The 14,584-nt window shown below is 45.1% G+C and overlaps 2 protein-coding genes across 3 annotated transcripts in view; both read left to right on the top strand.

Annotated features, from left to right (window-relative positions):
* agrn (agrin) overlaps positions 1 to 14,584 on the top strand; it is a 474,755-nt gene that overhangs the window by 316,048 nt on the left and 144,123 nt on the right. For both annotated transcript variants that reach the window (XM_078557865.1, XM_078557866.1), the window contains one exon: positions 10,501 to 10,716. In XM_078557865.1, the coding sequence (XP_078413991.1) occupies positions 10,501 to 10,716 (216 nt within the window). The remainder of the gene's footprint in view (positions 1 to 10,500; positions 10,717 to 14,584) is intronic.
* Positions 6,524 to 6,971, top strand: LOC144690396 (dolichyl-diphosphooligosaccharide--protein glycosyltransferase subunit DAD1-like). Its single transcript, XM_078557867.1, has one exon. The coding sequence runs from the start codon at positions 6,565 to 6,567 to the stop codon at positions 6,907 to 6,909; it is 345 nt and encodes a 114-aa protein (XP_078413993.1). The 5' UTR covers positions 6,524 to 6,564; the 3' UTR covers positions 6,910 to 6,971.

Here is a 14,584-nt window from a genome sequence, read left to right on the forward strand (position 1 = left end):
TTATGAAAAGAGGTTGGATAGACTTGGGTTGTTTTCGTTGGAACAGAGAAGACTGAGGGGCGACCTGATCGAGGTGCACAAGATTGTGAGGGGCATGGACAGGGTAGATAGGGAGCTAGGTACTCCCAGATGGTTCATATAAAGCCAAGGCGAGATTATTAGCCCGAGGCTTTGAAGAGAGACTAGGAGTTGACTTGTCTACTGCGGGGAAAGTGAGTTTGAAGATTTTTTTTAAAGCTATTTTGGCATCCTATTCCTGGGAGTGCAAATCGATTGACTTAAAAGCTGCGTTTTTACAGGGGGAGAAGTTTCAAAGGGATGTTTTTTTTTTGAAACCACCTAAAGAAGCCGGGGATGTGGAAGGAAAGCTGTGGAAATTGAACAAGTGTGTTTTTGGGTTGAATGATATCAAGAGTTTGGTATTTTTCCAAGAGGTCTGTCCTTAGTTGAAGGGTCAGTCACAAGGGGGCATAAGTTCAACGTGAGGGGCAGGAGGCTTAGGGGGGAATGTGAGGAAAAACTTTTTTTACCCAGAGGGTGGTGACGGTCTGGAATGCGCTGCCTGGGAGGGTGGTGGAGGCGGGTTGCCTCACATCCTTTAAAAAGTACCTGGATGAGCACTTGGCACATCATAACATTCAAGGCTATGGGCCAAGTGCTGGTAAATGTGATTAGGTAGGTAGGTCAGGTGTTTCCCACGTGTCGGTGCAGACTCAATGGGCCGAAGGGCCTCTTCTGCACTGTGATTCTGTGATTCAGTGATTCACGGTTAATTGGTACTGAATATACCTTTACAGGTTCTGAACAAGCCATAGAATGTGAGGAGACACCATGCATTTCACATACACATAGACTGGGTAGTTATGAGGAGCAGACAACGGCAGATACAGGGTTGACTGACTATGAATAAAGTAATACTGAGGTACAGGACAAGGCTATTCGTCCAAAAGGGCAACCGCCCAAAGTAGGAACAGAAGTAACATACATGCCAGAAGGGACCAGTGTATGGAGGGATGCCACTCTCACAGGGAGAGCAGGAAAGGCCACGGTAAATAGAAACATTGGCTAAACGTGCAGGATGAAGGACAGGAGACAAGACCTATCAATTGGAAAACTGAGGTAAAGATGTGGAAACCCAGGAAGCGCAGTATGAGTTCTGACAGTGGACCAGAAAGTGTTCGTGACCCCAGAAAGAAATCACGGACTTGCGAATGGAGTTCTGCTCGCACGGGAGAACGATCATATAGTAGCAGTCCAGAAAGGGAGACGAATGTGAGTAGAGGCTGTAGCTTAACAAGCAGGACTAGAGAGCAAGCTAGCAATCTCAATAGAAGTAGAAGTCCTTATGGACGAGAGATTCTAGCAGCTGCTAATAAATTGGAAAGTAAGCTGATAAAGGAAGCCAAACGGAAAGAGTTAGAAAGTTGGAAGGAATTTGGGGTATATTCTGAAATACCTGACAGAGGACAGCCAGCTTTACAGATGGATCTGTACAGAAAAGGTACTCCCAGATGGTTCATATAAGGCCAAGGCGAGATCAGTAGCCCGAGGCTTTGAAGAGAGACTAGGAGTTGACTTGTTTACTGCGGGGAAAGTGAGTTTGAAAATTTTTTTTAAGCTATTTTGGCATCCTATTCCTGGGAGTGCAAATCAGTTGACTTAAAAGCTGCGTTTTTACAGGGGGAGAAGTTTCAAAGGGATGTTTTTTTTTTTGAAACCACCTAAAGAAGCCGGGGATGTGGAAGGAAAGCTGTGGAAATTGAACAAGTGTGTTTACGGGTTGAATGATGTCAAGAGTTTGGTATTTTTCCAAGAGGTCTGTCCTGTTGAAAACAGGTTGCGTTCAGTTAAAGGCAGACCCCGCGATGTTCTACTGGTACCATCAGGAGAAACTAGCTGGAATCTTTATCACGCATGTTGATGATTTCCTGTGGGGAGGATCTGTAGAATTTGAACAATGGGTAATCGAGAAGATAAAGAAGGAATTCCAGGTCAGAAGCCAGGTTTCAGGGACCTTTAAATAAATAGGTTTAAACATTAAGCAGAGCAGTGGGAGGTGATGGCGTAGTGGTATTGTCGCTGGACTAGTAATCCAGAGACCCAGGTTTGAATCCCAGCAGATGGTGGAATCTGAATTCAATAAAAATCTGGAATTAAATCAATGATGACCATGATTGTCGATTTGTTGTAAAAACCCATCTCACAGTAACAAAATCCTTACCTGGTCTGGCCTACATGTGACTCCAGACCGGCAGCAATGTGGTTGACTCTTAAATGGCCGAGCAAGCCACTCAGTTGTATCAAACTGCTACAAAGGCTCAATGAAACTGGACGGACCACCCGGCGTCGATCTAGGCGCCAGAAACGACAATGGCAATTGCAGCGGTGTCGACCCTGCAAAGTCCTCCTTACTAACATCTTGGGGGCTAGTTCCAAAACTGGGAGAGCAAGCAAAAGCCTGACATAGTCATCCTCACGGAATCGTACCTTACAGATAATGTTCCAGATTCCACCATTGCCATCATGCAGAGGTGGTGGCACAGTGGCATACAGTCGGGAGGGAGTTGCCTTGGGAGTCCTCTGGTCCCCATGAAGTCTCATGACATCAGGCCAAACATGGGCAAGGAAACCTCCTGCTGATTACCACATACCGCCCTCCCTCAGCTGATGAATCAGTGCTCCTCCATGTTGAACATTGCTTAGAGGAAGCACTGAGGGTGGCAAGGGTGCAGAATGTACTCTGGGTGGGAGGCTTCAATGTCCATCACCAAGAGTGGCTCGGTAGCACCACTACTGACAGAACTGGCAAAGTCCTAAAGGACATAGCTGCTAGACTGGGCCTGCGGCAGGTGGTGAGGGAACCAACATGAGGGAAAAACATAATTGACATCATCCTCACCATCCTACCTGCCGCAGATGTATATAGTATCGGTAGGAGTGATCACCGCACAGTCGTTGTGGAGATGAAGTCCTGCCTTCACATTGAGGCATGTTGTGTGGCACTACCACCATGCTAAATGGGATAGATAGCAACTAAAGGTCTATGAGGCACTGTGGGCCATCAGCAGCAACAGAATTGTACTCGAACACAACCTGTAACCTCATGGCCCAGCAGATCCCCCACTCTACCATTACCATCAAGCCAGGGAATCAACCCTGGTTCAATGAAGAGTGCAGGAGGGCATGCCAGGAGCTGCACCAGGCATACCTAAAAATGAGGTGTCAACCTGGTGAAGCTATAACACAGGACTACTTCCATGCCAAACAGCGTAAGCAGCAAGTGATAGACAGAGTTAAGCGATCCCACAACCAATGGATCAGATCCAAGCTCTGCAGTTCTGCTACATCCCATCGTGAATGGTGGTGGACAATTAAACAACTCACTGGAGGAGGAGCCTCCACAAATATCCCCATCCTCAATGATGGAGGAGCCCAGCACTGCAGTTCAAAAGATAAGGCTGAAGCATTCGCAACAATCTTCAGGCAGAAGTGCTGAGTGGATGATCCATCTCGGCCTCCTCCGTAGGTCCACAGCATCACAGATGCCAGTCTACAGCCAATTCAATTCACTCCACGTGATATCAGGAAACGACTGAAGGCACTGGATACTGCAAAGGCTATGGGCCCTGACAATATTCCGACAATAGTATTGAAGACTTGTGCTCCAGAACTTGCCACACCCCTAGCCAAGCTGTTCCAGTAACACTGGCATCTACCCAGCTATGTGGAAAATTGCCCAGGCATATCCTGTACACAAAAAGCAGAACAAATCCAACCTGGCCAATTACCGCCCCATCAGTCTATTCTCGATCATCGGTAAAATAATTGAAGGGGTTATCAACAGTGCTATCATGCAGCACTTACTTAGTAATAACCTGGTCACTGATGCCCAGTTTGGGTTCCACCAGGGGCACTCAGCTCCTGACCTCGTTACAGCCTTGGTTCAAACATGGAGAAAAGGGCTGAACTCCTGAGGTGACGTGAGGTGAGAGTGACTGCCCTTGACATCAAGGCAGCATTTGACCGAGTGCGGCATCAAGGAGCCCTAGCAAAACTGGAGTCAATGGGAATCAGGGGGAAAACTCTCTGCTGGCTAGAGTCATACCTAGCACAAAGGATGATGGTTGTGGCTGTTGGAGGTCAGTCATCTCAATTCCAGGACATCACTGCAGGAGTTCCTCAGGTTAGTGTCCTAGGCCCAACCATCTTTAGCTGCTTCATCAATGACCTTCCTTCCATCATAAGGCCAGAAGTGGGGATGTTCACTGATGATTGCACAGTGTTCAGCACCATTCACGACTCCTCAGATACTGAAGCAGTCCATGTTCAAATGCAGCAAGACCTGGACAATATCCAGGCTTGGGCTGACAAGTGGCAAGTAACATTCATGCCACACAAGTGCCAAGCAATGACCAACTCCAACAAGAGAGAATCCAACCATCACCCCTTGATGTTCAATGGCATTACCATCACTGAATCCCCCACTATCAACATCCTGGGGGTTACCATTGACCAGAAATTGAACTGGACTAGCCATATAAATGCTGTGGCTACAAGAGCAGTTCAGAGGCTAGGAGTCGTGTGACAAGTAACTCACCACCTGACTCCCCAAAGCCTGTCCACCACCTACAAGGCACAAGTCAGGAGTGTGATGGAATACTCTTCACTTGCCTGGATGAGTGCAGCTCCTACAACACTGAAGAAGCTGGACACCATCCAGGACAAAGCAGCCTGCTTGATTGGCACCACATCCACAAACATTCACTCCCTCCACCACTGAGGCACAGTAGCAGCAGTCTGTACCATCTGCAAGATGCACTGCAGGAATTCACCAAGGCTCCTTAGACAGCACCTTCCAAACCCATGACCACTGTTACCTAGAAGGACAAGGGCGGCGGATAGATGGGAACATCACCACTTGGACGTTCCCCTCCAAGTCACTCACCACCCTGACTTGGAAATATATCGCCGCTCCTTCACTGTCGCTGGGTCAAAATCCTGGAACTCCTTTCCTAACAGCACAGTGGGTGTACCTACCCCACATGGACTGCAGCGGTTCAAGAAGGCAGCTCACCACCACCTTCTCAAGGGCAATTAGGGATGGGCAATAAATGCTGGCCCAGCCAGCGAAGCCCACATCCCGTGAATGAATAAAAAAAGGTTAGGAGTGACATTGAATCAACAATCTTATTTGAAAATGTTTGAAAATATCCCAATAACTCGTGGCAGATCCTCACAAAAAGAGGATCCTGCTACCAAGGAAGAAACGGAACAATTGAGAAGCTTGATTGGGCAGTTGAACTGGTTGTACTCTCAGACTAGGCCTGACGCTAGTTATGATGTGTTGGAGCTGAGTACCATGATGAAACATTCTACAGTTGAGCAAGTTCTGAGAGCAAATGAAGCACTTAAAAGAAAATTAACTTCTGAGAGATGTGTGCTCAAGTTTCCAGCCTTGGGTGATCCAGAAGATTATGAGGTTGGTCATTTTTAGCTCCGTGTGCCGATCTTCCAGATGGGTACTCTAGCACAGCAGGGCTCATCATATTCTTGGTGGGAAAGAATGATAAATGTTACCCACTGGCTCGGGAGTCCAGGAAAATAAAAAGGTTAGTGAAAAGCACCTTAGCTGCTGAAACGCTGGCCTTGATCGAAGCGTTAGATATGGGGGCTTACTTATCCAATATACTGACAGATATGTTATATAAGGGGCAATGTGAGAAAATTTTGCCCATAGGTTGTTCTGTTGATAACCGGTCTCTTTAGGACAACGTTCATTCCACGAACAGTGTCACTGCAAAAAGGCTAAGAATAGATCTAGCCAGCTTAAAAGAGGTGTTAGAGAAGAGAGATCTCTAGGATAAAATGTGTTGACACAAGTCACCAACGATCAGACTGTTTTACGAAAAGAAGTGCCTGCTCTAAGAAATTATTAAATGTGTTGGAAGAGGGTGTCTTATAATGATGCAAGGAAAAAAACATTTTTTTTTGTTTTATAATTGTTTATATATACATTTGGTAAAAGAAATATGGGAATTATAGATGTGGAAATATGTGACATTATTTCCTTCTGTTTAAAAAAAATGTTCTTTACATTTTTTTAAGTTTTAATCTGTTAATATGGCAATCACCTTATTAAAACCAATTGCTAGTTAAGCAGGTGATGGGCATTGATTATCCCATCTAAATAGAGTAAAAGGATACAGCTGGAACACTCTTTGTGTGGAAGCTACTTAGAAGTCAGTATCACTGAGGAGTTGTCTTGAAAATAAACCAGCTTGAACCAAAAGATCAGCCTGGATTAATTCTTCCACCACAACCTCTTATTGTGATTAACACCATGCACTCCCTGATCAGGCTATAATATTGGGTGTCAGCTGTGGCTCAGTTCATAGCACCCTCACCTTTGAATCAGAGGGTTGTGGGTTCGTGTCCCACTGCCGGAAACCAGGAACTGTGATTGTACTCAAAAGAGTTGCAATCTGTGACTGTTGATAACTCGAAAGAATTTTTGTGGGGGTAGGTGTGCGGGTGATTGTGTTCCCCCGGCTCAGCCTCCCTGTAATGATGCGCGGGTCGGTGTTGTCGGTGCTCAGCCGCTTCTCTCAGGAGTACGCGGCGGGGACTCCGCTCCGGCTGAAGCTGCTGGACTTGTACCTGCTGTACATGGCGCTGAGCGGAGTAGCTCAGTTCCTTTACTGTGCGCTGGTTGGTACTTTCCCCTTCAACTCCTTCCTGTCCGGATTCATCGCCTGTGTGGGGGCCTTCGTGCTGGCAGTTTGCTTGCGGATACAGATCAACCCTCAGAACAAAGGAGATTTCATTGGCATCTCACCTGAGCGAGCATTTGCAGACTTCCTCTTTGCCAGCACCATTCTTCATCTAGTGGTGATCAACTTCATAGGTTGAGTGTACACATTGTCATGCAGCAGAAATAATGAGAGGAACCGGAGCTCGTATTGCCGCTGCAATGGATCTGTTTGAACTTTGTTTACACATTTTGTTTTGTTCCGTATATACATATAAAAAAAATATATAATATTGTGTAAGTGTTGAATGGAAATTAAAAAGCAAGTCAACATCTTAAGGATTCTTCCAAAAGATCTTGGAATTTGTATATATTTAACTGTCAGGGATGTAGGAACACAGGAACATGAATGGACCATTCAGCTGCTCAAGCCTGTTTCACCATTCAAAGCGCCATAACTCCAACTACCATAATCCATAATACATTTGTCTAACAAAGAATAGAAGAGATTGTATCGCTGTGTGATCTGGGAGCTCAGTCAATCACTTTCATTAGACATATGATTATTTCCAATTACCTGTACCTACATGCATTGGAATTATAAAGCTCTCACAACTGGAAAATAGTGCATCAATTGCACAATAAAACATCAAGTAATGAAACCTTACGCCAGCAGACAACCAGATCAAAGATTTGATTAATTGACTCTAAAGAAGGACCTAACCTAGGGATAATGAGAAATATTGAATTGCAACAAAAATATTATGGGCTGCCTTGCTTATAAAGGAGACTTCTTCCATGTAGACCAGAACAGAGGAGATAAAAGTAAATGAGAAAATTGAAACAAAAAAAATGCCACAGACCTGCCGACGTCTAACAGGAGAAAAAATAGGTGAGTATGTCAGGATTCATCAGAATTAGAAAGTTATAGATAAGCATACCCCTTTATATATCTTATATTAGTCACCAATTTTCACTTTTTGTAACATAAATACCGCTTATAAGACATTAATCTAACAGCTGTTGTTATGATCACCAGCTGAGGTTACCCCTGAGCAAGCCCGATCCCAGAGTGGAACGCAGCTTGACAGATCCTAACTTTTATTTGTTTGTTTAGATACGTGGAGAGGAGCTACTGAACCGAGTCACTAGAGTCAGCTAATGAATTTTTAACGAAAGACTAAAACATTTCTTGTTAAATAAAAGATGAACTATATTACAATACTCCTTCACCCACAACTATACCTTTTACAGATATATACAGATTTGTAAGGATAGCACAAAGTACAAAAGCTGTCTTATACTAATGTTCACAGCAAGTACACAGTCCATGTAAATCAATTGCGGCCTGTGCTCAGACACACCACACTCTGAAACCAAGCGACAGATGCCACCCCAGACAGCTACTTTGGATCTATCCTCAACTCCCCCCAAACTCTTATTACACCGTGAGCCCCCAACCAGTCTCACTGAACTCCGTCTTTCACATGAGGGTTTTGATCTCTACTCTCCAAGGACTTGCTTTGGAATCTTCTCCCAAACTGACGCTTTCTCTCAGACGCCTTCCGCAAGGGTTCACCTCCAGGGTTTCGAATTCTCCATCTGATGTTCCTCTTCTCTGCATCACCACATGCATTCAAGCTGTCTTCCATGAACTCTCTCTTACTGATTCAGCTGTCACCAGTACACCACTGCTTCATATTCCCATAGCAAAGAGTTACAGACCTTCAGTTGTCTCTTTCGACCTTCTGAATTCTCAAGCCTTTATCTCTTTAAGCTTGAAGCTTTAAACTTGAAGCTTGGAGCCTTTCTCTGCCCCTCACTCTTAACTCCACTTAACAGGACCTTTTCCTGGTTCCTGTACTTCCTTTGACCAGAAAGTCTGCTTGGGACTTTCTCCTGTTCCACTCCCCTGAATTTTTGGGTCTTTTCTTTAGCTTGGGACTGGCTATCTGTCCTTTTTGCTCCAGTTTTCCCCGGCAGCTACTTTCAAAATCAACAACTCAAAACAACTGCTGTTTCTAGTTTCTCATTTGTGTGTGTGTGTGTCTATGGGAGGGCGTGTGTGTGTGTGTGTGTGTCTGTGGGAAAAACCCAGCTGGCCTCCATCAGCTGGTCTTAAGTGACCATTAGCAAGCTGTTCCAGCTACCCGCCACATGGCGGCATTTCGCAGGGATCGTTCTATCCGGGACACCCTGGTGCACTCCTCCATCATTCCCTACACCTCAACCCCCTCCCACAGCACCTTCCCGCGCAACTGCAGAAAGTGCAACACCTACCCCTTTACTTCCCCCCTCCTCACCGTCCAAGGGCCCAAACACTCCTTTCAAGTGAAGCAGCATTTCACTTGCACTTCCCTCAATTTAGTCTACTGCATTCGCTGCTCACAATGTGGTCTCCTCTACATTGGAGAGACCAAACGCAGACTGGGTGACCGCTTTGCAGAACACCTTCGGTCTGTCCACAAGCATTACCCAGACCTCCCTGTCACTTGCCATTTCAACACACCACCCTGCCCTCATGCCCACATGTCCGTCCTTGGCTTGCTGCAATGTTCCAGTGAAGCTCAACGTAAACTGGAGGAACAGCACCTCATCTTCTGACTTTACAGCCTTCCGGACTGAACATTGAGTTCAACAACTTTAGATCATGAACTCTCTCCTCCTTCCCCACCCCCTTTCCGATCCCCTTTTTCCAATAATTTATATATATTCTTTTCCCACCTATTTCCATTATTTTTAAATGTATTTCCATCCATTGTTTTATCTCTACCTTTTAGCCAATTTCGATCCCTTCCTCCCACCCCACCCCAACTAGGGCTATCTGTACCTTGCTCGTCCTGCTTTCCACCCTTAATGTCCCCATTAGCCCATTTCTTAGATAATATCACCACCGTCAACACCTCTTTGTCCTTTTGTCTATGACATCTTTTGGCAATCTCCACCTATCACTGGCCCTCTATCCAGTTCTACCTGTCCCACTTCCCCTTAAACCAGCTTATATTTCACTTTTCTTCTATTTTTCTTTATTCTGATGACGAGTCATACGGACTCGAAACGTTAACTGTGTTCCTCTCCGCAGATGCTGTCAGACCTGTTGAGTTTTTCCAGGTATTTTGTTTTTGTTACAAGTATACACCTTGGGTTGGAATGCACATGGAGCGCTGTGTCTAGTTCTGGCCTCTCTGGGCTGGGTTTAATATTGCCCAGCGCGGTGGGAAAGATGGTGGCTTGGTGCACTGAATCACAGGAGAGGCCGCACGTAAACCTCAGGTGGAAAAACCTCCCCCGATTAAATTGGAGGGTGGAAGGTGCTGACATGGGATTGCCAGCAGCTCATTAATAAGCCAAAGGAATAGAAAGATATAGAAAATAGGGTCAAATGAAGTAAGTTGCTGGAAGGCTTGTATGGAGCATAAACACAGGTATGGACCAGTTGGATCAAAGATCTGTTTCTGTGCTGTAATTATGTTGTAACTCTACTTATAGAAAAATAATAGCAGCTCCATATCCTCAGTCTCTAATCGTTGCTTCTAATGTTCCCCGCTGATAATATTGCTGGTACAATCTCTTATATCTGCGCCCAATCACCGTGTAAGGTGGAAAACATTGTTCTCGTACATGTTTGCTGATCAATTGGCGAGCATTTCTCTCTTGTGTTCTAAGACTCACCTTGATCTAATTTATGGAATAGAACCTGTGATCGTTGGAAAGATGGGATCTCTAACCTCATTCTCCCCTTCCTTCCCTAGTGTGTAGAGGTGTTCTCTGTGGATTTGGAGCCATCTGTGAGAGAGATCCCAACGAGCCAGCCAAGGGAATGTGTGTCTGCAAGAAAGGCGTCTGCCCGTCTGTCATTGCCCCAGTCTGTGGGTCGGATTATTCCACATACAGTAATGAGTGCGAGCTGGATATGGCCCAGTGCACTCAGCAGCGGAGGATCAAGGTTATTAGCAAAGGACTTTGCGGTAAGTCTTGAGATTTACTTAGGAAAGCAATTGATGTTTCAATGTGACAAGAACACCCAGTTATAAACCGAGAAAGGGTTTGCATTCATCTGGCATCTTATCAGCCCTTGGCACACAATGAATTTCTTTTGAAATGTAATCACTGTTGGTACAGAGCCCAGTGTGCCAGCTAATTGTAAAATCAGGATTCCACAGGCAGCAGATGAGTTGAAGGGTGAGATAAAATGTGTTTTTTGGGGTCTTTTTAATTGAGGGAGGTTGGGGACAGGGCACAATTTGAACAGTGTTCCTTCTATTCATCTAAACGGGCAGATGAAGCTTCAGCTTAACTTCTCATCCAAAGGCAGCACCTTCGACAGTGCAGCATTGCCTTAGTACAGCACTAAAGTGTCAACTCAGATTAGACTTTCAAGTAGTGGACTTGGATTTAAACCTATAACCCACTGACTCAAAGGGATGAAGTTAGGGGAAAACTCTTTTCCACAGATAGTTGCTGGGACATGGAATGCACTGTCTTAAACACTGGGGGAGATTGAACCTTCAGGAATTTTTAAAAGGAAAGGGATATGCATGAGAGAAGAAACTTTTGTGGGAGATTGACAGCAAAATAGGAGTAAGTGGATAGCCTTGTGAGGGGGCTTGTGCAGACACGATGGCACGAATTCCAACACACGCCAATGGCAGGCAGTAAGAGCAGGAGAGATCCCTGGTCAGCCATGTGATGGGAAGAACGTTGGAGCCCCTACCATCACTATCCATAGCTCCAAACGGCAACATGCATGTAAAAAGCTCATGTTGCCACAGCAACTTGGACTCTCTATCAACCTATTTAATCATTTTAAACACTTCAATCAGGCCAATTGCTAGTTACTATCTTGACCTAACTCATGAAGAATGGCCAGATGGGGACAAGTTACAGGGAGGTGTTTACACCAGTGGGCTCATACCACTCGCTCTAAAGAGTTTGTGCCTTTTCTGGGTGGGCAGGGGGTGGGGGTAGGGGAATCTGGAGAAAGAAATTGTTTTATGGCTGATTGTTCATATAAATGTTTATACTGAACACAAAACCTGCTTTTGCTAACCAACCAAGTTGTGAAATTTTTTTCCCATGTTTGACATGCTCTGGCAGCTCATCAAGAATCCAACGGAAAAAAACTGTTATCACAGCCTTACTCCAATAGCCTTGCTCCGCAAGAGTGCGTGGGTCTGCAGTGAGGCTCCAGTGTCAGTGTGTTTTGTTGTCTCCTCGTGCTGCCCCCACACGCCCCCTCCCCAGCTTGCCAAGGCATTGGGCACATCCAGTCTAGTTCATCTGATAAGAAGCTGCGCAGGTTTTAACATTCTACTCGCATACCTTTGTAGCTGCTGCTCTTTGCTGTTATCTTGTTCCTTCTATCCAACCTGTCTGTTCTCGAAACAGGAATATTTGCTTCTCGACAGATATATTTTTTAATGATTTCAAAAATAAACTCTTTAAATGGCCCCGGCGCTAATTTGTGTTGCTTCCATGGATTTTTTTTTCCTGTGTTTTGCTCTGTATTGTGGCTCGAAACCGCTGTTGGAAATACTAACAGGCAAGTGCTTAACACGCACATTGTGAATTTGTTCTTGTGCATTAGAATAACAGCTAATGGAATACTGTACATGCCCTTACATGGTCACCTGCTAATATTGTCAAGAGGAGGAGAATATTCTTGCGATATCCTGGCCAGCATCCTTGCTTCAGTGAACACCATTAAAAATACATTAGCTGGCCATTTATTTCCCGACTTAACAACAGAGACTGCATTTCATAAGTATCCCATTGGCCGCGAAGAGTTTTGGGACCTTGTGAAGATGTGAAAAGCGCAACATAGAATTGGGAGATAGCCCTTTCCTTCCTCAAATAACAGAAAATGCTGGAAAAACTCAGCAGGTCTGGCAGCATCTGTGGAGAGAGAAACAGAGTTAACGTTTTGAGTCCGTATGACTCTTCTTCAGAAGCTATGGTTAACTCAGTTTCTCTCTCCACAGATGCTGCCAGACCTACTGAGCTTTTCCAGCATTTTCTGTTTTTATTCCAGATTTCCAGCATCTGTAGTATTTTGCTTTTATCATTCCTTCCTCATCTGTGGCTATCTTGTAATTTTGTGAGGCATTGTGAGTTGTTCCTATAGGAGCAAGTGTAGGCCATTCAGCCCCTTGAGTCTGTTCGGCCATTCAGTTATATCAGGACAGATCCACATTTTACAAATCCATCTACCCACCTTTCCTCTGTAGCCTTTAACACCCTCACCTAGAATATCAATTTCAGCTCTGAAATTTTCAATTGACCCCCAGCCTCAATAGCTTTTGGGAAAGAGAGTTACAGATTTTTACTACCCTTTGTGTGATGAAATACTTCCTGCATCACCCCTAAATGGCCTAACACTAATTTTTAGGCTATGCCTCTTGTTCATCATTCAAACACCGGATGATACAGTTTCTCTCCTTCTACCCTCACAAAGCCCCTTAAACACCTCCATTAGATCCTCCCTAAACTTTCTACATTCAAGGGAATACAAGCCTAGTTTATGCCATCGGTCCTCACAATCTGCCCTGGTATCATTCTGGTGAATCAGTGCTGCACCCTTCTAAGACCATTGATGTCCTCTTGAGGTGCGGTGCCCAGAACTGAACATGGTATTGGAGAACACAAGAGGAGCGAGGAACTCTAGATCCAACAAACCATTAATGGTAAGAAGTGGTACCTTTGGCTGTCAGTTCCCTGCCCAAATGTAAGTCCGACCCACAGCACCACGACCTGCAATACAGTTAGGACAAGGAGGCTGATCCCGAATCCACCCCAGATGGAACGGGATCGAACCCTGTGCTGTTGGGCACCAATCTGATTCACACTGGCCATCCGGCCAACTGGCCCCCAAGTAGTCCAACGTGCACTTCTACATGCATGTTGTAGTCTGGAGTTCTGAATAGTGATCAATCACATGGCTGACTAGGAACCTTTCCCACTCTTACTGCCTGCCATTGGCCTATGGTGGAAGATTTCCAGAGGCAGGGAGGTTACCCACTGTGCCACAAGACCTCCTAGCGAGTACAAAACTTTCAGTATGGAGAACTGTTTGTTCTCTGTGCTGCTTCGAGTTCACCTCCCTTGGAATCTTCGCTTTCCATCAGGTAATAGATGCTGCCTTTCCATTTCCTGATCTACTGAGCAGTTCTTTAACACTGAAACACCATTAAGGCTTATTGTAATAGGCTTTGTTGTCTAGTTAGAGCTTTTTATTTTGTAACTACTTTAAGAGGGATAATGACTGCAACTGTGAAGCGACCTCTAGTTAGCTTTGCTCGAGCACTTGCTATTGCTTCATTAAGTCTGCATCACCGCACAATTATTTTAATTTGCCACCCATGGTGTTATGAAAATTGCAGCCAATTTTTTTTTTTTAACTGGAAGATACAGCAAGCTGAATCGCTTTCCTGAAGTAGCAAACTTTGTTCTCGACTCTGCAAATGGGCATCCCAGAGCACAGGCTGTGGACAACAGCTTGTATTTCTATAACACCTTTAACAAAGTAAGGCGCTTTACTGTAACGTTATCAGACAAGATGTGGCACTGAGCCACATCAGGAGATATTAGAACAGGTGAGGTAGGATTAAGGAGCGCCTTAAAGGAGGAGGAGGGAAGCAGAAAGATTCTAGGGGCAAATTCCAGAGCTTAGACGGCTAAAGGCGTGGACGTCAATGGACCTGCAAGCTGGGGATTGCACATAGTTTGGGGTGCAGTCCTGCTAGGGATTGCTAGTAGTCTGTGGGTCACAGTCTGGACACTCAGTCACCTTTACGTGAAACATAAAAGCACAGATAATTCATTTGTGGCTGCGTTGCC

Source organism: Cetorhinus maximus, chromosome 15, assembly GCF_964194155.1.
Source record: "Cetorhinus maximus chromosome 15, sCetMax3.hap1.1, whole genome shotgun sequence".
In the NCBI taxonomy this organism is placed as follows: Eukaryota; Metazoa; Chordata; class Chondrichthyes; order Lamniformes; family Cetorhinidae; genus Cetorhinus; species Cetorhinus maximus.